This window comes from Salvelinus alpinus, chromosome 3, assembly GCF_045679555.1.
Source record: "Salvelinus alpinus chromosome 3, SLU_Salpinus.1, whole genome shotgun sequence".
In the NCBI taxonomy this organism is placed as follows: Eukaryota; Metazoa; Chordata; class Actinopteri; order Salmoniformes; family Salmonidae; genus Salvelinus; species Salvelinus alpinus.
Genome location: NC_092088.1, coordinates 106,126,337 through 106,149,313, shown reverse-complemented (window position 1 = coordinate 106,149,313; position 22,977 = coordinate 106,126,337). Strand labels below are relative to the sequence as shown.

At 47.5% G+C, this 22,977-nt stretch overlaps 1 protein-coding gene across 5 annotated transcripts in view; it reads right to left on the bottom strand.

Annotated features, from left to right (window-relative positions):
- Window positions 1-3,308: 3,308 nt before the first annotated feature.
- The window catches only part of exoc6 (exocyst complex component 6), a 92,541-nt gene continuing 72,872 nt past the window's right edge, over window positions 3,309-22,977 (bottom strand). For 3 of the 5 annotated variants that reach the window (XM_071394744.1, XM_071394741.1, XM_071394745.1), the window contains 4 exons: window positions 18,732-18,873; window positions 13,356-13,429; window positions 6,559-6,671; window positions 3,309-5,172 (listed from right to left, as the gene is read on the bottom strand). In XM_071394744.1, coding sequence (XP_071250845.1) covers window positions 5,040-5,172; window positions 6,559-6,671; window positions 13,356-13,429; window positions 18,732-18,873 — 462 coding nt within the window. In that variant the 3' untranslated portion in view covers window positions 3,309-5,039. Of the gene's footprint in view, window positions 5,173-5,633; window positions 5,646-6,558; window positions 6,672-13,355; window positions 13,430-18,731; window positions 18,874-22,977 lie in introns of all 5 variants that reach the window. The other 2 variants (XM_071394740.1, XM_071394743.1) reach the window with 1 other exon arrangement.

Genomic DNA, 22,977 nt, shown 5'->3' with positions numbered 1-22,977 from the left:
AACATAATCTAATCCGTTTCAGTCAGGTATCTGCTGTCAACTACTAACATAATCTAATCCGTTTCAGTCAGGTATCTGCTGTCAACTACTAACATAATCTAATCCGTTTCAGTCAGGTATCTGCTGTCAACTACTAACATAATCTAATCCGTTTCAGTCAGGTATCTACTGTCAACTACTAACATAATCTAATCCGTTTCAGTCAGGTATCTACTGTCAACTACTAACATAATCTAATCCGTTTCAGTCAGGTATCTACTGTCAACTACTAATATAATCTAATCCGTTTCAGTCAGGTATCTGCTGTCAACTACTAACATAATCTAATCCGTTTCAGTCAGGTATCTACTGTCAACTACTAACATAATCTAATCCGTTTCAGTCAGGTATCTACTGTCAACTACTAACATAATCTAATCCGTTTCAGTCCGGTATCTACTGTCAACTACTAACATAATCTAATCCGTTTCAGTCAGGTATCTACTGTCAACTACTAACATAATCTAATCCGTTTCAGTCAGGTATCTGCTGTCAACTACTAACATAATCTAATCCGTTTCAGTCAGGTATCTACTGTCAACTACTAACATAATCTAATCCGTTTCAGTCAGGTATCTGCTGTCAACTACTAACATAATCTAATCCGTTTCAGTCAGGTATCTGCTGTCAACTACTAACATAATCTAATCCGTTTCAGTCAGGTATCTGCTGTCAACTACTAACATAATCTAATCCGTTTCAGTCAGGTATCTACTGTCAACTACTAACATAATCTAATCCGTTTCAGTCAGGTATCTACTGTCAACTACTAACATAATCTAATCCGTTTCAGTCAGGTATCTACTGTCAACTACTAACATAATCTAATCCGTTTCAGTCAGGTATCTGCTGTCAACTACTAACATAATCTAATCCGTTTCAGTCAGGTATCTGCTGTCAACTACTAACATAATCTAATCCGTTTCAGTCAGGTATCTGCTGTCAACTACTAACATAATCTAATCCGTTTCAGTCAGGTATCTACTGTCAACTACTAACATAATCTAATCCGTTTCAGTCAGGTATCTACTGTCAACTACTAACATAATCTAATCCGTTTCAGTCAGGTATCTACTGTCAACTACTAACATAATCTAATCCGTTTCAGTCAGGTATCTACTGTCAACTACTAACATAATCTAATCCGTTTCAGTCAGGTATCTACTGTCAACTACTAACATAATCTAATCCGTTCAGTCAGGTATCTACTGTCAACTACTAACATAATCTAATCCGTTTCAGTCAGGTATCTGCTGTCAACTACTAACATAATCTAATCCGTTTCAGTCAGGTATCTACTGTCAACTACTAACATAATCTAATCCGTTTCAGTCAGGTATCTACTGTCAACTACTAACATAATCTAATCCGTTTCAGTCAGGTATCTGCTGTCAACTACTAACATAATCTAATCCGTTTCAGTCAGGTATCTGCTGTCAACTACTAACATAATCTAATCCGTTTCAGTCAGGTATCTGCTGTCAACTACTAACATAATCTAATCCGTTTCAGTCAGGTATCTACTGTCAACTACTAACATAATCTAATCCGTTTCAGTCAGGTATCTACTGTCAACTACTAACATAATCTAATCCGTTTCAGTCAGGTATCTGTCAACTACTAACATAATCTAATCCGTTTCAGTCAGGTATCTACTGTCAACTACTAACATAATCTAATCCGTTTCAGTCAGGTATCTACTGTCAACTACTAACATAATCTAATCCGTTTCAGTCAGGTATCTACTGTCAACTACTAACATAATCTAATCCGTTTCAGTCAGGTATCTACTGTCAACTACTAACATAATCTAATCCGTTTCAGTCAGGTATCTGCTGTCAACTACTAACATAATCTAATCCGTTTCAGTCAGGTATCTACTGTCAACTACTAACATAATCTAATCCGTTTCAGTCAGGTATCTACTGTCAACTACTAACATAATCTAATCCGTTTCAGTCAGGTATCTACTGTCAACTACTAACATAATCTAATCCGTTTCAGTCAGGTATCTACTGTCAACTACTAACATAATCTAATCCGTTTCAGTCAGGTATCTACTGTCAACTACTAACATAATCTAATCCGTTTCAGTCAGGTATCTGCTGTCAACTACTAACATAATCTAATCCGTTTCAGTCAGGTATCTACTGTCAACAACTAATATAATCTAATCCGTTTCAGTCAGGTATCTACTGTCAACAACTAATATAATCTAATCCGTTTCAGTCAGGTATCTACTGTCAACTACTAACATAATCTAATCCGTTTCAGTCAGGTATCTACTGTCAACAACTAATATAATCTAATCCGTTTCAGTCAGGTATCTACTGTCAACAACTAATATAATCTAATCCGTTTCAGTCAGGTATCTACTGTCAACTACTAACATAATCTAATCCGTTTCAGTCAGGTATCTACTGTCAACTACTAACATAATCTAATCCGTTTCAGTCAGGTATCTACTGTCAACAACTAATATAATCTAATCCGTTTCAGTCAGGTATCTACTGTCAACTACTAACATAATCTAATCCGTTTCAGTCAGGTATCTACTGTCAACTACTAACATAATCTAATCCGTTTCAGTCAGGTATCTACTGTCAACAACTAATATAATCTAATCCGTTTCAGTCAGGTATCTACTGTCAACAACTAATATAATCTAATCCGTTTCAGTCAGGTATCTACTGTCAACTACTAACATAATCTAATCCGTTTCAGTCAGGTATCTACTGTCAACTACTAACATAATCTAATCCGTTTCAGTCAGGTATCTACTGTCAACTACTAACATAATCTAATCCGTTTCAGTCAGGTATCTACTGTCAACTACTAACATAATCTAATCCGTTTCAGTCAGGTATCTACTGTCAACTACTAACATAATCTAATCCGTTTCAGTCAGGTAGCCTAAACCGCTTTACGGGGGAAACCTTCACAGCTGGGTCCTTCACAGTATTTCTGCCTGCTGGCTGAGAGAGCACGACAGATCCCTCTCTGCACCGGGTCTTGTACTCTGCAGGGGGAGCTAGGACTGCGTACGTTCGTCTGCCTGGCCGGGCCGAGGACGGTGTTATCCCTCCCATCTCCAGTGATCGTGCCCTCCTCCTCTAGGTCTGCTTCTCGTTTCACAGAGATAAACTAGCTACTAGCTTCCCATAAAGACAAGATGTAAATCTGTATCAACTTCATGTCAACAACGCAACCATTTCTGTCAATACTTACAATTTAAAATGCCTTGATATATATACACACACCAGTCTGCGTTTGATTGAGTGAACACATTTTTATTACCGCACACAAATAAAAACAAATAGACTTGGGTTACACAGGGGGGCATATTCTCTTTCCCGCCACGCCAGTCCATCCTAACGAACACTCAGTTCATTTCCCATTGGAATGTCGAGCGGGTTATTCAATAGGGATTTCACTGGGAACAAAAAAATGGAGAGAAATGACATTTCTCACCCAGGTGATGTATTGACTAATCGCAGTTATAATTTAATTCATTGAAAGACTAGATTTAAGAGATTTCATTTCAGAACGACAAACTCCTTTTATTCGTAACAGAAGGAAAACTCATTCTTATTGTCTTTACAAAATATGCAGTTTGTACAATGACATTTACAAGCAACTATGAAAAAAAGGCTAACTGAAATAATAGCTATTCAGTGCAAAATGCCTGTTAAAAAGTAGCACAGATTTAAAAACCATAATTCCAACTATGAAATGTGATTTGAGATTCGAGACGGAAGTCGTTCTTTAAGCAGAACCTGCGGGTGGACTAGATCATTATTGCTTTGTTGAAATGTCTTAGCGGTAGATTCTAAAGCGTTTGAAACCAAAAGCTTTTCATTTCACCTGAGGAACAAAAACAAGTATAATTTTGGATGCAAGAAATTGATTTAGCTAATAATGGCTGATACAAAAAACATGATTTTCGGTGTCTTTCTTGTCAAAAGATAATAGTTTGAGTGTAAATTAACAAAGGTCTCTGTCCCGTAATGGGTTTAAACAGTGGAACCATGTTCATGCAGGTCATTTGGACACTAATAATCAAAGCTGTTTGATTCAAGCTGGGCTGAATGACTGGCAGAGACAGCGAGCTGAATGACTGGCAGAGACAGGGCGCGAGGGCATCCCTGGCATTGACCAGAGCCCTGTGGAAATGACATTTGTGACACAGCCAGCGTGATTCTCTGTAGTGTTAAATATCCAACATATTTACAGTAGAAACTAACTCCACCCAGGACTGCACTATGGAGCGTTGTAGAGATCTTCCAGGACGTGTCCCAAATGGCTCCCTACTCCCTAATAGTGCACTACTTTAGACCAGGGCCCTATTCCCTAATAGTGCACTACTTTAGAGCAGGGCCCTATTCCCTATATAGTGCACTACTTTAGAGCAGGGCCCTATTCCCTATATAGTGCACTACTTTAGAGCAGGGCCCTATTCCCTATATAGTGCACTACTTTAGAGCAGGGCCCTATTCCCTATATAGTGCACTACTTTAGAGCAGGGCGGATAGGGTCCATAGGGCTCGGGGGATTGGAGCCTATATTTGATGGCTCAGTCCCTTATCTGGGCCACTTCACCTAGTGAACATCAGTTTCCTGTTCAGTCTTCATCTGAGATGCCATCTTTACATTCCTTACATCACCACCGCGACACCGCGGTGACACAAATCACTGCACTCTCACTTTATACAAAACATAGTATTCTGAGCCTTTAGAAAATACATTTAAAACATTTCACTCTTTTCTCCCGACAGAAGAAACTGTTTTAGCTCGATGTCTCGTCTGTTTCTGTGTGTCGTCTTCTCCTTATTTACAATATGCAGCGAATCTGGTGAAACTGAAAGGTGATGGTTGGTTAGTGTGTGTGTGTGTGTGTGTGTGTGTGTGTGTGTGTGTGTGTCTGTCTGTCTGTGTGTGTGTGTGTGTGTGTGTGTGTGTGTCTGTCTGTCCATCTGTGTGTCTGTCTGTCCATCTCTGTTCTAGGAGTGTTGAGACATCCCATTGACCAGGCTCCTCAGCTGTTTCACCACGGTCTCAATCAGCTTCTGTTTGTCTCGGTCATTCTTCCTAAACTGAGAAAATATGTTGTTCTTCTTACTGGTGTCCTTCATTCTGGAGGGGAGAGAGAAATGGAAAGAGAGAGAGGGAGATAAAGAGAGATGGAGGAAGGGAGGGAGAGAGATGGAGAGAGGGAGAGAGATGGAAAGGGAGGGAGAGAAATGAAAGAGAGGGAGGGTGGGAGGTAGAGTAAGGGAGGGGGAGAGAGGGGGATTATTGCCCACATAAAGAATAGAGACTTTTTTATTTGGTAAATGACCCTTAACCCATATGGAGTAAATTACCCTTAAATCATATGGTGTAAATGACCCTTAACCCATATGGTATAAATGACCCTTAACCCATATGGTATAAATGACCCTTAACCCATATGGTATAAATGACCCTTAACCCATATGGTATAAATGACCCTTAACCCATATGGTATAAATGACCCTTAACCCAAATGGAGTAAATTACTTTCAATGGACACCAGACTATGGGAAGAAACAAATAAGCCAAAATGTATAACATACCCCCTGTAGACTCTGCATGGTAGAGGTTCAAAGGTCAAGTAGACAAGAGAAAAGAAGAAGTAGTGAATATGTAGATAACAGATACAGACTAAGAGTTCTAGTAGTGAATATGTAGATAACAGATACAGACTAAGAGGTCTAGTAGTGAATATGTAGATAACAGATACAGACTAAGAGGTCTAGTAGTGAATATGTAGATAACAGATACAGACTAAGAGGTCTAGTAGTGAATATGTAGATAACAGATACAGACTAAGAGGTCTAGTAGTGAATATGTAGATAACAGATACAGACTAAGAGGTCTAGTAGTGAATATGTAGATAACAGATACAGACTAAGAGGTCTAGTAGTGAATATGTAGATATGTAGATAACAGATACAGACTAAGAGGTCTAGTAGTGAATATGTAGATAACAGATACAGGCCAGACTAAGCACTCTAGCGGGTTAGAGAAGACAGTCTGACTAAGTTCGGTCTAACCAGGACAGTAGAACTACAAACTGACTACACATTGAGTAGAGACAGTAGAACTACAAACTGACTACACATTGAGTAAAGACAGTAGAACTACAAACTGACTACACATTGAGTAAAGACAGTAGAACTGACTACACATTGAGTAAAGACAGTAGAACTACAAACTGACTACACATTGAGTAAAGACAGTAGAACTACAAACTGACTACACATTGAGTAAAGACAGTAGAACTGACTACACATTGAGTAAAGACAGTAGAACTACAAACTGACTACACATTGAGTAGAGACAGTAGAACTACAAACTGACTACACATTGAGTAAAGACAGTAGAACTACAAACTGACTACACATTGAGTAAAGACAGTAGAAACTGACTACACATTAAGTAAAGACTGTAGAAACTGACTACACATTGAGTAAAGACAGTAGAAACGGCAGTACTCACTTTTCCAAAAGTGCTAGTGCAGTGGAGGGGTTGACCCGGAGGTACTTGGAGGTGGACTGTCCGTAGTCAGCCAGGTACGTAGACCAGTCCCACACCATGAACAGGTCCAGCAGCTGAATCAACACACAGAGAGGACATTATTCTGGGAGTTAGTGAGGAAAAAGACAGCAGTATAGCACCCTGCAGCCCACTGCTGGCTGGCCTCAAGCTAAGCAGGGTTGGTCCTGGTCGGTCCCTGGATGGGAGACCAGATGGTGCTGGAGGGCCAGTAGGGAGCACTCTGGCCTCTGGTCTAAATAAATATCTCAGGACAGTGATTGGGGACTCTTCTTGGGTCTCTTCTCCCCTCTCTGACCCAATCAGCAGAGTAGAATGGAAGGATCTCAAACTGTTCCCCAGGTCTCTTCTCCCCTCTCTGACCCAATCAGCAGAGTAGAATGGAAGGATCTCAAACTGTTCCCAGGTCTCTTCTCCCCTCCCTGACCCAATCAGCAGAGTAGAATGGAAGGATCTCAAACTGTTCCCAGGTCTCTTCTCCCCTCCCTGACCCAATCAGCAGAGTAGAATGGAAGGATCTCAAACTGTTCCCAGGTCTCTTCTCCCCTCTCTGACCCAATCAGCAGAGTAGAATGGAAGGATCTCAAACTGTTCCCAGGTCTCTTCTCCCCTCCCTGACCCAATCAGCAGAGTAGAATGGAAGGATCTCAAACTGTTCCCAGGTCTCTTCTCCCCTCCCTGACCCAATCAGCAGAGTAGAATGGAAGGATCTCAAACTGTTCCCAGGTCTCTTCTCCCCTCCCTGACCCAATCAGCAGAGTAGAATGGAAGGATCTCAAACTGTTTATGTGTTCTCCACACTCTCATCCTCACAAGAACGTGGTCTGAGCATGACAGTGTGGCGCACGGTAGAATGCATATTGAGAGACAAATGTTTGTGATTGTAGGGTCTCATCTTCACACCGTATCCAAGGATCTTATCCAGTGGAATGAGGCATGGTGAATGAACGGTAACATGCACTATGCATTAGGGTTCAACTTCCAGGTCACCACAGGTCACCACAGGTCACCACAGGTCACCACAGGTCACCACAGGTCACCACAGGTCACCAGGCCAAGAGGATTCTCCTTTAGGGACTCCAACACCTCACTACTCTTTTAGATAGTTTCATATTTAAAACATCAGGTAAGCAGTGCCGTGCAGTAATTAGCAGAGAGACGTTGGGATGTCTCTCCTCATCGGAGGTCAACCCTCCCTGGCCTAAAGACAGATCTGGCCTGATACAGGAGCTCTCTAGACGCACCAGATCTGGCCTGATACAGGAGCTCTCTAGACGCACCAGATCTGGCCTGATACAGGAGCTCTCTAGACGCACCAGATCTGGCCTGATACAGGAGCTCTCTAGACGCACCAGATCTGGCCTGATACAGGAGCCCTCTACAGACGCACCAGATCTGGCCTGATACAGGAGCTCTCTAGACGCACCAGATCTGGCCTGATACAGGAGCTCTCTAGACGCACCAGATCTGGCCTGATACAGGAGCCCTCTACAGACGCACCAGATCTGGCCTGATACAGGAGCTCTCTAGACGCACCAGATCTGGCCTGATACAGGAGCTCTCTAGACGCACCAGATCTGGCCTGATACAGGAGCCCTCTACAGACGCACCAGATCTGGCCTGATACAGGAGCTCTCTAGACGCACCAGATCTGGCCTGATACAGGAGCTCTCTAGACGCACCAGATCTGGCCTGATACAGGAGCCCTCTACAGACGCACCAGATCTGGCCTGATACAGGAGCTCTCTAGACGCACCAGATCTGGCCTGATACAGGAGCTCTCTACAGACGCACCAGATCTGGCCTGATACAGGAGCCCTCTACAGACGCACCAGATCTGGCCTGATACAGGAGCTCTCGACAGACGCACCAGATCTGGCCTGATACAGGAGCTCTCTACAGACGCACCAGATCTGGCCTGATACAGGAGCCCTCTACAGACGCACCAGATCTGGCCTGATACAGGAGCTCTCTAGACGCACCAGATCTGGCCTGATACAGGAGCTCTCTAGACGCACCAGATCTGGCCTGATACAGGAGCTCTCTACAGACGTACCAGATCTGGCCTGATACAGGAGCTCTCTAGACGCACCAGATCTGGCCTGATACAGGAGCCCTCTACAGACGCACCAGATCTGGCCTGATACAGGAGCTCTCTAGACGCACCAGATCTGGCCTGATACAGGAGCTCTCTAGACGCACCAGATCTGGCCTGATACAGGAGCCCTCTACAGACGCACCAGATCTGGCCTGATACAGGAGCTCTCTAGACGCACCAGATCTGGCCTGATACAGGAGCTCTCTACAGACGCACCAGATCTGGCCTGATACAGGAGCCCTCTACAGACGCACCAGATCTGGCCTGATACAGGAGCTCTCGACAGACGCACCAGATCTGGCCTGATACAGGAGCTCTCTACAGACGTACCAGATCTGGCCTGATACAGGAGCTCTCTACAGACGCACCAGATCTGGCCTGATACAGGAGCCCTCTACAGACGCACCAGATCTGGCCTGATACAGGAGCTCTCTAGACGCACCAGATCTGGCCTGATACAGGAGCTCTCTAGACGCACCAGATCTGGCCTGATACAGGAGCTCTCAAGACGCACCAGATCTGGCCTGATACAGGAGCCCTCTACAGACGCACCAGATCTGGCCTGATACAGGAGCCCTCTACAGACGCACCAGATCTGGCCTGATACAGGAGCTCTCTAGACGCACCAGATCTGGCCTGATACAGGAGCTCTCTAGACGCACCAGATCTGGCCTGATACAGGAGCTCTCTAGACGCACCAGATCTGGCCTGATACAGGAGCCCTCTACAGACGCACCAGATCTGGCCTGATACAGGAGCCCTCTACAGACGCACCAGATCTGGCCTGATACAGGAGCTCTCTAGACGCACCAGATCTGGCCTGATACAGGAGCTCTCTAGACGCACCAGATCTGGCCTGATACAGGAGCTCTCTAGACGCACCAGATCTGGCCTGATACAGGAGCCCTCTACAGACGCACCAGATCTGGCCTGATACAGGAGCTCTCTAGACGCACCAGATCTGGCCTGATACAGGAGCTCTCTAGACGCACCAGATCTGGCCTGATACAGGAGCCCTCTACAGACGCACCAGATCTGGCCTGATACAGGAGCTCTCTAGACGCACCAGATCTGGCCTGATACAGGAGCTCTCTAGACGCACCAGATCTGGCCTGATACAGGAGCCCTCTACAGACGCACCAGATCTGGCCTGATACAGGAGCTCTCTAGACGCACCAGATCTGGCCTGATACAGGAGCTCTCTAGACGCACCAGATCTGGCCTGATACAGGAGCCCTCTACAGACGCACCAGATCTGGCCTGATACAGGAGCTCTCTAGACGCACCAGATCTGGCCTGATACAGGAGCTCTCTACAGACGCACCAGATCTGGCCTGATACAGGAGCCCTCTACAGACGCACCAGATCTGGCCTGATACAGGAGCTCTCGACAGACGCACCAGATCTGGCCTGATACAGGAGCTCTCTACAGACGTACCAGATCTGGCCTGATACAGGAGCTCTCTACAGACGCACCAGATCTGGCCTGATACAGGAGCCCTCTACAGACGCACCAGATCTGGCCTGATACAGGAGCTCTCTAGACGCACCAGATCTGGCCTGATACAGGAGCTCTCTAGACGCACCAGATCTGGCCTGATACAGGAGCTCTCAAGACGCACCAGATCTGGCCTGATACAGGAGCTCTCGACAGACGCACCAGATCTGGCCTGATACAGGAGCTCTCTACAGACGTACCAGATCTGGCCTGATACAGGAGCTCTCTAGACGCACCAGATCTGGCCTGATACAGGAGCCCTCTACAGACGCACCAGATCTGGCCTGATACAGGAGCTCTCTAGACGCACCAGATCTGGCCTGATACAGGAGCTCTCTAGACGCACCAGATCTGGCCTGATACAGGAGCCCTCTACAGACGCACCAGATCTGGCCTGATACAGGAGCTCTCTAGACGCACCAGATCTGGCCTGATACAGGAGCTCTCTACAGACGCACCAGATCTGGCCTGATACAGGAGCCCTCTACAGACGCACCAGATCTGGCCTGATACAGGAGCTCTCGACAGACGCACCAGATCTGGCCTGATACAGGAGCTCTCTACAGACGTACCAGATCTGGCCTGATACAGGAGCTCTCTAGACGCACCAGATCTGGCCTGATACAGGAGCTCTCAAGACGCACCAGATCTGGCCTGATACAGGAGCTCTCGACAGACGCACCAGATCTGGCCTGATACAGGAGCTCTCTACAGACGTACCAGATCTGGCCTGATACAGGAGCTCTCTAGACGCACCAGATCTGGCCTGATACAGGAGCTCTCGACAGACGCACCAGATCTGGCCTGATACAGGAGCTCTCTACAGACGCACCAGATCTGGCCTGATACAGGAGCTCTCTAGACGCACCAGATCTGGCCTGATACAGGAGCTCTCTAGACGCACCAGATCTGGCCTGATACAGGAGCTCTCTAGACGCACCAGATCTGGCCTGATACAGGAGCTCTCTAGACGCACAAGATCTGGCCTGATACAGGAGCTCTCGACAGACGCACCAGATCTGGCCTGATACAGGAGCTGTAAATGTGCTTTATGAGTAGCGAGTGATCCCAGGGTGCTTTATGAGTAGTGAGTGATCCCAGGGTGCTTTATGAGTAGTGAGTGATCCCAGGGTGCTTTATGAGTATGTTAGCTGGCTAACACAATTTATTTCAGCCACAACTTCCTAAGACAAACCAAATGTTTGCAGACGGTAAGATTCTCCCTCCCTCCCTCCCTCGCTCCCTCCCTCCCTCTCTCTCTCCCTCCCTCTCTCTCTCCCTCCCTCTCTCCCTCCCTCTCTCTCTCTCCCTCCCTCTCTCTCCCTCCCTCTCTCTCCCTCCCTCTCTCCCTCCCTCCCAGAGGGGACATGCTGGTTCCCTTCTGTGTAACCTCAACCTGCTGTACCAGTACTAACCCATTCCTGACCTGAGGCCCAGATTAACCAGGTCACATAGAGAGTAAGAGAGAGCTGTTAGCAGAGCTGGTGATGGCTTAATGGATCCATAACAGTTGGCTTGGAGTCAGGGTACTGTAGGGCTAATCCTGACCTACAGGGACAGTGTGCTACTGGGTCAGAGGAGAGGTCGTGTTGGGTCACAGGAGAGGTCGTGTTGGGTCACAGGAGAGGTTGTGTTGGGTCAGAGGAGAGGTCGTGTTGGGTCACAGGAGAGGTCGTGTTGGGTCACAGGAGAGGTTGTGTTGGGTCACAGGAGAGGTTGTGTTGGGTCACAGGAGAGGTTGTGTTGGGTCACAGGAGAGGTTGTGTTGGGTCACAGGAGAGGTTGTGTTGGGTCACAGGAGAGGTCGTGTTGGGTCAGAGGAGAGGTCGTGTTGGGTCACAGGAGAGGTTGTGTTGGGTCACAGGAGAGGTTGTGTTGGGTCACAGGAGAGGTTGTGTTGGGTCACAGGAGAGGTTGTGTTTCAGAGGAGAGGTCGTGTTGGGTCACAGGAGAGGTTGTGTTGGGTCACAGGAGAGGTCGTGTTGGGTCACAGGAGAGGTCGTGTTGGGTCACAGGAGAGGGGACCAGTCGGTCAGAGGAGAGGTCGTGTTGGGTCACAGGAGAGGTTGTGTTGGGTCACAGGAGAGGTCGTGTTGGGTCACAGGAGAGGTTGTGTTGGGTCACAGGAGAGGTTGTGTTGGGTCACAGGAGAGGTTGTGTTGGGTCACAGGAGAGGTTGTGTTGGGTCACAGGAGAGGTTGTGTTGGGTCACAGGAGAGGTCGTGTTGGGTCACAGGAGAGGTTGTGTTGGGTCACAGGAGAGGTTGTGTTGGGTCACAGGAGAGGTCGTGTTGGGTCACAGGAGAGGTCGTGTTGGGTCACAGGAGAGGGGACCAGTCGGTCAGAGGAGAGGTCGTGTTGGGTCACAGGAGAGGTCGTGTTGGGTCACAGGAGAGGTCGTGTTGGGTCACAGGAGAGGTTGTGTTGGGTCACAGGAGAGGTTGTGTTGGGTCACAGGAGAGGTTGTGTTGGGTCACAGGAGAGGTTGTGTTGGGTCACAGGAGAGGTCGTGTTGGGTCAGAGGAGAGGTCGTGTTGGGTCACAGGAGAGGTTGTGTTGGGTCACAGGAGAGGTTGTGTTGGGTCACAGGAGAGGTCGTGTTGGGTCACAGGAGAGGTCGTGTTGGGTCACAGGAGAGGTCGTGTTGGGTCACAGGAGAGGGGACCAGTCGGTCAGAGGAGAGGTCGTGTTGGGTCACAGGAGAGGTCGTGTTGGGTCACAGGAGAGGTTGTGTTGGGTCACAGGAGAGGTCGTGTTGGGTCACAGGAGAGGTTGTGTTGGGTCACAGGAGAGGTCGTGTTGGGTCACAGGAGAGGTTGTGTTGGGTCACAGGAGAGGTCGTGTTGGGTCAGAGGACAGGGGAACAGTTGGCTGTAGGAGAGGTTTTGTTGGGTCACAGGAGAGGTTGTGTTGGGTCAGAGGACAGGGGAACAGTTGGCTGTAGGAGAGGTTGTGTTGGGTCACAGGAGAGGTCGTGTTGGGTCAGAGGACAGGGGAACAGTTGGCTGTAGGAGAGGTTTTGTTGGGTCACAGGAGAGGTTGTGTTGGGTCAGAGGACAGGGGAACAGTTGGCTGTAGGAGAGGTTGTGTTGGGTCACAGGACAGGGGAACAGTTGGCCGTAGGATGAGAGGTATACTGCTTACCTGTCGGAGGTCGATGAATGCCAGCTGTAAAGTGTCTCCCTGGAATCCTGGCACAGGCTCTGAGCTGGCAAACACTGGAACAGGATCAGAAGACAGTAACAGTCAATGACCACCATCACCTGCTGTCACTGATAAGCCTACAGAAGCTATATGTATTCTGTCAGGGGATAAGTCAACCTTTATATAAAGGGCTTTACAGTGGGAATAAATTAAATCAAAACAGAGTCAAGTTAAGATTAAGACACAACATGATCACCTATAAACCTTAAAACCTCTTCTAGACCTGAAATATCTTGGAGAACTCTACGTTTGGTAGAGGTCAAGAGATTCCTCAGAGACATATGAACCGGCCTGCTGAACCCAGGAGCTGAACTCTGGTTCACCCTGCATCAGGGGCCCTGAGGGGCCTCAGGAGAGCACCAGGTACAAGACCAAGACACACACAGGGACTCAGCTGTCACAGCCCTGGCCCACAGGGACTCGTGAGTGGCGCAGCGGTCTACGGCACTGCATCTCAGGGCTTGAGGAGTCACTACCGACACCCTGGTTCGAATCCAGGCTGTATCATAACCGGCCGTGATTGTGAGTCCCATAGGGTGGCGAACAATTGGCCCAGCATCGTCCGGGTTTGGCCGTCAAGGTGATGTGGCTGGAAGGTGATGTGGCTGGAAGGTGATGTGGCTGATTACAGCTGTGAGTGATGGCTGGAAGGTGAGTGATGGCTGGAAGGTGATGTGGCTGATGATTACAGCTGTGAGTGATGGCTGGAAAGTGATGTGGCTGATTACAGCAGTGAGTGATGGCTGAAAGGTGATGTGGCTGATTACAGCTGTGAGTGATGGCTGGAAGGTGATGTGGCTGATTACAGCTGTGAGTGATGGCTGGAAGGTGAGTGATGGCTGATTACAGCTGTGAGTGATGGCTGGAAGGTGAGTGATGGCTGATTACAGCTGCCACAGGGGAGATGGCATGAAGGTGAAGTGGACATTATTGGACCGGTGCATACAAAAAGACAGATGTTTTTGCTTAAACCATTTTAAGTGAATTTATTAACTAAATTACTTTATAACAGGAGTCAGCTGGTTCTTTAGATTGGTAGTATCATATAAAACAGTACCAGGGTATCCTGAAATGTTGGTATCATAAGTATCATGAGGTTCATATATTACTGTGGTGCTGGTACACCGTGAAACACTAAGAGACTTGACCGTGAAACACGAAGCAACTTGACCGTGAAACACTAAGAGACTTGACCGCGAAACACTAAGAGACTTGACCGTGAAACACTAAGAGACTTGCCCGTGAAACACTAAGAGACTTGACCGTGAAACACCGAGCGACTTGACCGGGAAACACTAAGAGACTTGACCGTGAAACACCGAGCGACTTGACCGTGAAACACTAAGCGACTTGACCGTGAAACACTAAGAGACTTGACCGCGAAACACTAAGCAACTTGACCGTGAAACACTAAGAGACTTGACCGTGAAACACTAAGAGACTTGACCGTGAAACACCGAGCGACTTGACCGGGAAACACTAAGAGACTTGACCGTGAAACACTAAGAGACTTGACCGTGAAACACTAAGAGACTTGACCGTGAAACACTAAGAGACTTGACCGGGAAACACTAAGCGACTTGACCGCGAAACACTAAGAGACTTGACCGCGACTTGACCGTGAAACACTAAGAGACTTGACCGCGAAACACTAAGAGACTTGACCGCGAAACACTAAGAGACTTGACCGTGAAACACTAAGAGACTTGACCGCGACTTGACCGTGAAACACTAAGAGACTTGACCGTGAAACACTAAGAGACTTGACCGTGAAACACTAAGAGACTTGACCGTGAAACACTAAGAGACTTGACCGTGACACACTAAGAGACTTGACCGTGAAACACTAAGAGACTTGACCGCGAAACACTAAGAGACTTGACCGCGACTTGACCGTGAAACACTAAGAGACTTGACCGCGAAACACTAAGAGACTTGACCGCGAAACATTTACATTTACATTACATTTAAGTCATTTAGCAGACGCTCTTATCCAGAGCGACTTACAAATTGGTGCATTCACCTTATGACATCCACTAAGAGACTTGACCGCGAAACACTAAGAGACTTGACCGCGAAACACTAAGAGACTTGACCGTGAAACACTAAGAGACTTGACCGCGACACACTAAGAGACTTGACCGTGAAACACTAAGAGACTTGACCGTGACACACTAAGAGACTTGACCGTGAAACACTAAGAGACTTGACCGGGAAACACTAAGAGACTTGACCGTGACACACTAAGAGACTTGACCGCGAAACACTAAGAGACTTGACCGTGAAACACTAAGAGACTTGACCGTGAAACACTAAGAGACTTGACCGCGAAACACTAAGAGACTTGACCGCGAAACACTAAGAGACTTGACCGCGAAACACTAAGAGACTTGACCGTGAAACACTAAGAGACTTGACCGTGAAACACTAAGAGACTTGACCGTGAAACACTAAGAGACTTGACCGTGACACACTAAGAGACTTGACCGTGAAACACTAAGAGACTTGACCGTGAAACACTAAGAGACTTGACCGTGAAACACTAAGAGACTTGACCGCGAAACACTAAGAGACTTGACCGTGAAACACTTAGAGACTTGACCGTGACACACTAAGAGACTTGACCGTGAAACACTAAGAGACTTGACCGCGAAACACTAAGAGACTTGACCGGGAAACACTAAGAGACTTGACCGCGAAACACTAAGAGACTTGACCGGGAAACACTAAGAGACTTGACCGTGAAACACTAAGAGACTTGACCGTGAAACACTAAGCGACTTGACCGCGAAACACTAAGAGACTTGACCGTGAAACACTAAGAGACTTGACCGTGAAACACTAAGAGACTTGACCGGGAAACACTAAGAGACTTGACCGTGAAACACTAAGAGACTTGACCGTGAAACACTAAGAGACTTGACCGTGAAACACTAAGAGACTTGACCGTGAAACACTAAGAGACTTGACCGTGAAACACTAAGAGACTTGACCGCGAAACACTAAGAGACTTGACCGTGACACACTAAGAGACTTGACCGTGACACACTAAGAGACTTGACCGTGAAACACTAAGAGACTTGACCGTGAAACACTAAGAGACTTGACCGTGACACACTAAGAGACTTGACCGTGACACACTAAGAGACTTGACCGTGACACACTAAGAGACTTGACCGTGAAACACTAAGAGACTTGACCGTGAAACACTAAGAGACTTGACCGTGAAACACTAAGAGACTTGACCGTGAAACACCTGATGACCGTGATCTGCCCTGTAGGAAAATAGCTTCCAGGTAAGTACGAGGAAATATTTATCACAACACAGCTGTTCAGCAGAGTTCGTTTTGAGGGTAGAGGAATGTGTTCCAAATGGGACCCTATGCCCTTTACAGGGCCCACAGGGCTCTGGTCGACAGTAGTGCACTACATAGGGAATAGGGTGCTATTTGGGATGTATCAGAGTGACAAGGGAGAGGCTAGAGGGTCATAGGTCACCTCTCTGACTAACAGCAGGAGGATTACCTGGGAGGAGCCAACTGACTGGATTCCTAGAGGGGGGTGTGTGTGTGTGTGTGTGAATCTCTATTCTCTATCCCTCTGTGTGTGTGTGTGTGTGTGTGTGTGTGTGTGTGTGTGTGTGTGTGTGTGTGTGTGTGTGTGTGTGTGTGTGTGTGTGTGTGTGTGTGTGTGTGTGTGTGTGTGTGTGTGTGTGTGTGTGTGTGTGTGTGTGTGTGTGTGTGTGTGTGTGTGTGTGTGTGAGAGAGAGAGAGAGACAGGAGAGTCATCTCTGCTCTGTCACAGCCGTTTAGCGGAGGGCATTCTGAGGGCAGAGTCCGTGTCCCAAATGGCACTCCAGTTCCCTTCATAGTGCACTACTTCTACTACACAGGGAATAGGGCTGTAGTATAAAGTAGTGCACTATATAGGGAATAGGGCTGTAGTATAAAGTAGTGCACTATATAGGGAATAGGGCTGTAGTATAAAGTAGTGCACTATATAGGGAATAGGGCTGTAGTATAACGTAGTGTACTATATAGGGAATAGGGCTGTAGTGCACTATATAGGGAATAGGGCTGTAGTGCACTACATAGGGAATAGGGCTGTAGTATAAAGTAGTGCACTATATAGGGAATAGGGCTGTAGTATAAAGTAGTGCACTATATAGGGAATAGGGCTGTAGTATAAAGTAGTGCACTATATAGGGAATAGGGCTGTAGTATAAAGTAGTGCACTATATAGGGAATAGGGCTGTAGTATAAAGTAGTGCACTATACAGGGAATAGGGCTGTAGTATAAAGTAGTGCACTATATAGGGAATAGGGCTGTAGTATAAAGTAGTGCACTATATAGGGAATAGGGCTGTAGTATAAAGTAGTGCACTATATAGGGAATAGGGCTGTAGTATAAAGTAGTGCACTATATAGGGAATAGGGCTGTAGTATAAAGTAGTGCACTATATAGGGAATAGGGCTGTAGTATAAAGTAGTGCACTATATAGGGAATAGGGCTGTAGTATAAAGTAGTGCACTATATAGGGAATAGGGCTGTAGTATAAAGTAGTGCACTATGTAGGGAATAGGGTGACAATAGGGATGTAGTCAACATTAGGCTCAACTCCTCCTCTACCTAATAGTCCCTCTACTTCCATTCACACTGACATCTACTGTAGCCCTCTACGATTAAATCCCTCTACGATTAAATCCCTCTCCCTGACCGTTTCCATGGGGGTGATAGGGAGTTGTGTGTGTGTACAGTGATCCCTCGCCACTTCGCGGTTCACTTATCGCGGATTCGCTATTTCGCGGATTTTCATAATGCATTTTTTTTTTTTTTTTTGGTGCATTGTGCTCTGCATTCTGATTCGCTAAAAACTCACTCCCGCTTCTTGTATCAAAACATGCTACGAATTGTGCTATCATTTTGTCGTCTCGTGCAGTTATGTGTACGTACATAAAACAGCTTGGCAAATTTACATTAAGTTGGCCAAATTATCTTGTAATTTCGAACATCTCCTAAACCCATAATGTCGACGAAACGGCCTACACGTGAGTCACTGTATTTGTATACATGTAATAGTTGCTAATTGTAAAAAAAAAAAAAGTTTTCTATTTCGCGGATTTCACTTATCGCGGGTCATTTTCGGAACGTAACCCCCGCGATAAACGAGGGATTACTGTATTGTCAATCATTCACACTGACATCTACTGTAGCCCTCTACGATTAAATCCCTCTCCCTGACCGTTTCCATGGGGGTGATAGGGAGTTGTGTGTGTATTCACACTGCATGGCTAAACTCCCATTAAGTCCACTTACATTCACACTGTATGACGTCCAGGTTGAACTGCTGAACGGCTCCCATACTGATCTGTTTCAGCTCGCTGTCCAACAGCATCTGCATCAGGGACGTGGACAGGTGCTTACACGCTGACATACAGGCTGTCTGGGCCACTTTACCCTGCAGGAGGACAGAGGGGGAGAGGAGACAGAGGGGGAGGAAAGAGAGAGAGACAGAGAGATAAAAGGGAGGAGAGAGAGAGAGAGAGAGGGAAAGGAAAGAGAGAGGAGACAGAGGGGGAGAGGAGGCAGAGGGGGAGGAAAGAGAGAGAGAGAGGGAGATAAAAGGGAGGAATCTGTGTCAATAGAATATGGGAGTACAGATTTAGTCAAAGCTTCCTCTACCATACCTGAGGATTTGGAATTGATTACTGTGGGCTGCCGGCCCATGTTCTCTAGATAACACCAGGTTATATATGTGGGCTGCCGGCCCATGTTCTCTAGATAACACCAGGTTATATAACGACTCTGAACAGGGATTTAAAACATGCAGGCAGAAGAACAGCACAGATGAGGCTCAAAACAGAATGATGGATTCAAATGGACAGGGTTGTGAGGTTGTAGAGGGAGGGGAAAAAAGCAGACGATAACGATCATATCCAGCCCAGACCAGACCAACAGAGCACAGAGAAACATCATGCACTAATGGTTACTGCTACACCAGGCTGTGTCATGCTGAATGCTGACCGAGAGCACACCACAGATACATGGGTTGGACTGTGTGGTGGTCCATGCTGTCCAAGACACGTATCCCCTCTCATCTCTTCAATGTGCTTCAGACTACCCTACACAATGCCCAAGTCCCCATAGGAAAACCAAAACCATTGTCCTAGAAAATGGCAAATCAAACTAGAGGAGACCTCTGAACATGGACATCCCTGGTCATCTGTAGATTGCCACGGGAATCAGGAATCACTGGTTTATTATGGGATATTTTAGTTCCAATGAATGAATCCACTGCAGATAGAATGTCAGTAATAACTTGTAGTTCTAACTCCTCCATGAAGGTGGTGTTGATTAGACTGGTCCCAGATCTGTTGATTAGACTAGACTGGTCCCAGATCTGTTGATTAGACTAGACTGGTCCCAGATCTGTTGATTAGACTGGTCCCAGATCTGTTGATTAGACTAGACTGGTCCCAGATCTGTTGATTAGACTAGACTGGTCCCAGATCTGTTGATTAGACTAGACTGGTCCCAGATCTGTTGATTAGACTAGACTGGTCCCAGATCTGTTGATTAGACTAAACTGGTCCCAGATCTGTTGATTAGACTAGACTGGTCCGAGATCTGTTGATTAGACTAAACTGGTCCCAGATCTGTTGATTAGACTAGACTGGTCCCAGATCTGTTGATTCGACTAGACTGGTCCCAGATCTGTTGATTAGACTGGTCCCAGATCGGATGATTAGATTAGACTGGTCCCAGATCTGTTGATTAGACTAGACTGGTCCCAGATCTGTTGATTAGACTGGTCTCAGATCGGTTGATTAGACTAGACTGGTCCCAGATCTGTTGATTAGACTGGTCCCAGATCTGTTGATTAGACTAAACTGGTCCCAGATCTGTTGATTAGACTGGTCCCAGATCTGTTGATTAGACTGGTCCCAGATCTGTTGATTAGACTAAACTGGTCCCAGATCTGTTGATTAGACTAGACTGGTCTCAGATCTGTTGATTAGACTAAACTGGTCCCAGATCGGTTGATTAGACTGGTCCCAGATCTGTTGATTAGACTAGACTGGTCCCAGATCTGTTGATTAGACTAGACTGGTCCCAGATCTGTTGATTAGACTAGACTGGTCCCAGATCTGTTGATTAGACTAGACTGGTCCCAGATCTGTTGATTAGACTAGACTGGTCCCAGATCTGTTGATTAGACTAGACTGGTCCCAGATCTGTTGATTAGACTAGACTGGTCCCAGATCTGTTGATTAGACTAGACTGGTCCCAGATCTGTTGATTAGACTGGTCCCAGATCTGTTGATTAGACTGGTCCCAGATCTGTTGATTAGACTGGTCCCAGATCTGTTGATTAGACTGGTCCCAGATCTGTTGATTAGACTAGACTGGTCCCAGATCTGTTGATTAGACTAGACTGGTCCCAGATCTGTTGATTAGACTGGTCCCAGATCTGTTTGTGAAGGTGGCGTTGATTAAATGGTACCCTATACCCCATAGGCCCTGGTCAAATGGTACCCTATACCCCATAGGCCCTGGTCAAATGGTACCCCATAGGCCCTGGTCAAATGGCACCCTATACCCCATAGGCCCTGGTCAAATGGTACCCTATACCCCATAGGCCCTGGTCAAATGGCACCCCATAGGCCCTGGTCAAAGGGTACCCTATACCCCAATAGGCCCTGGTCAAATGGCACCCCATAGGCCCTGGTCAAAGGGTACCCTATACCCCATAGGCCCTGGTCAAATGGTACCCTATACCCCATAGGCCCTGGTCAAATGGTACCCTATACCCCATAGGCCCTGGTCAAATGGTACCCTATACCCCAATAGGCCCTGGTCAAATGGCACCCCATAGGCCCTGGTCAAAGGGTACCCTATACCCCATAGGCCCTGGTCAAATGGTACCCTATACCCCATAGGCCCTGGTCAAATGGCACCCTATACCCCATAGGCCCTGGTCAAATGGCACCCTATACCCCAATAGGCCCTGGTCAAATGGCACCCCATAGGCCCTGGTCAAAGGGTACCCTATACCCCATAGGCCCTGGTCAAATGGTACCCTATACCCCATAGGGCCTGGTCAAATGGTACCCTATACCCCATAGGCCCTGGTCAAATGGCACCCTATACCCCAATAGGCCCTGGTCAAATGGCACCCCATAGGCCCTGGTCAAAGGGTACCCTATACCCCATAGGCCCTGGTCAAATGGTACCCTATACCCCATAGGGCCTGGTCAAATGGTACCCTATACCCCATAGGCCCTGGTCAAATGGTACCCTATACCCCATAGGCCCTGGTCAAATGGTACCCTATACCCCATAGGGCCTGGTCAAATGGTACCCTATACCCCATAGGGCCTGGTCAAATGGTACCCTATACCCCATACCCCCTGGTCAAATGGTACCCTATAGGCCCTGGTCAAATGGTACCCTATACCCCATAGGCCCTGGTCAAATGGTACCCTATACCCCAATAGGCCCTGGTCAAATGGCACCCCATAGGCCCTGGTCAAATGGTACCCTATACCCCATAGGCCCTGGTCAAATGGTACCCTATACCCCATAGGGCCTGGTCAAATGGTACCCTATACCCCATAGGGCCTGGTCAAATGGTACCCTATACCCCATAGGCCCTGGTCAAATGGTACCCTATACCCCATAGGCCCTGGTCAAATGGTACCCTATAGGCCCTGGTCAAATGGTACCCCATACATAGGCCCTGGTCAAATGGTGCCCTATACCCCATAGGCCCTGTTCAAATGGTACCCTATACCCCATAGGCCCTGGTCAAATGGTACCCTATACCCCATAGGCCCTGGTCAAATGGTACCCTATACCCCATAGGCCCTGGTCAAATGGTACCCTATACCCCATTTTTTATCCATACAATCTGTTACACATACTGGAGCTGTACAAATAAAGTCATCGACACCCTGTGTGTGTTTATAGACAACGTACAGATAAAATAACCTGTTAGATTTAACTTGAACTAAACGTGATAGATGGTATGTAAATTACTATAGTCCAGCATCATCACAAGTGGAGGAAGCAACAAGCCTGGAGGCAGATCCACAGTACAGACATGATCATGCATAACCCAGAACTGGACAGGGCAGGGGGGGCAGAGTAGGGGGGGGGGGGCAGAGTAGGGGGGGGGGGCAGAGTAGGGGGGGCAGAGTAGGGGGGGGTGGGGGGGGGCAGAGTAGGGGGGGGGGGGGGGGCAGAGTAGGGGGGGGTGGGGGGGGGCAGAGTAGGGGGGGGTGGGGGGGGGGCAGAGTAGGGGGGGGGGCAGAGTAGGGGGGGGGGGGGGGGCAGAGTAGGGGGGGGGGCAGAGTAGGGAGGGGGGGAAGAGTAGGGCAGGGGGGGCAGAGTAGGGGGGGGGGGCAGAGTAGGGGGGGGGGGCAGAGTAGGGAGGGGGGGAAGAGTAGGGCAGGGGGGGCAGAGTAGGGCAGGGGTGGCAGAGTAGGGGGGGGGGGGGCAGAGTAGGGGTGGGGGGCAGAGTAGTGGTGGGGGGGCAGAGTAGGGAGGGGGGGGCAGAGTA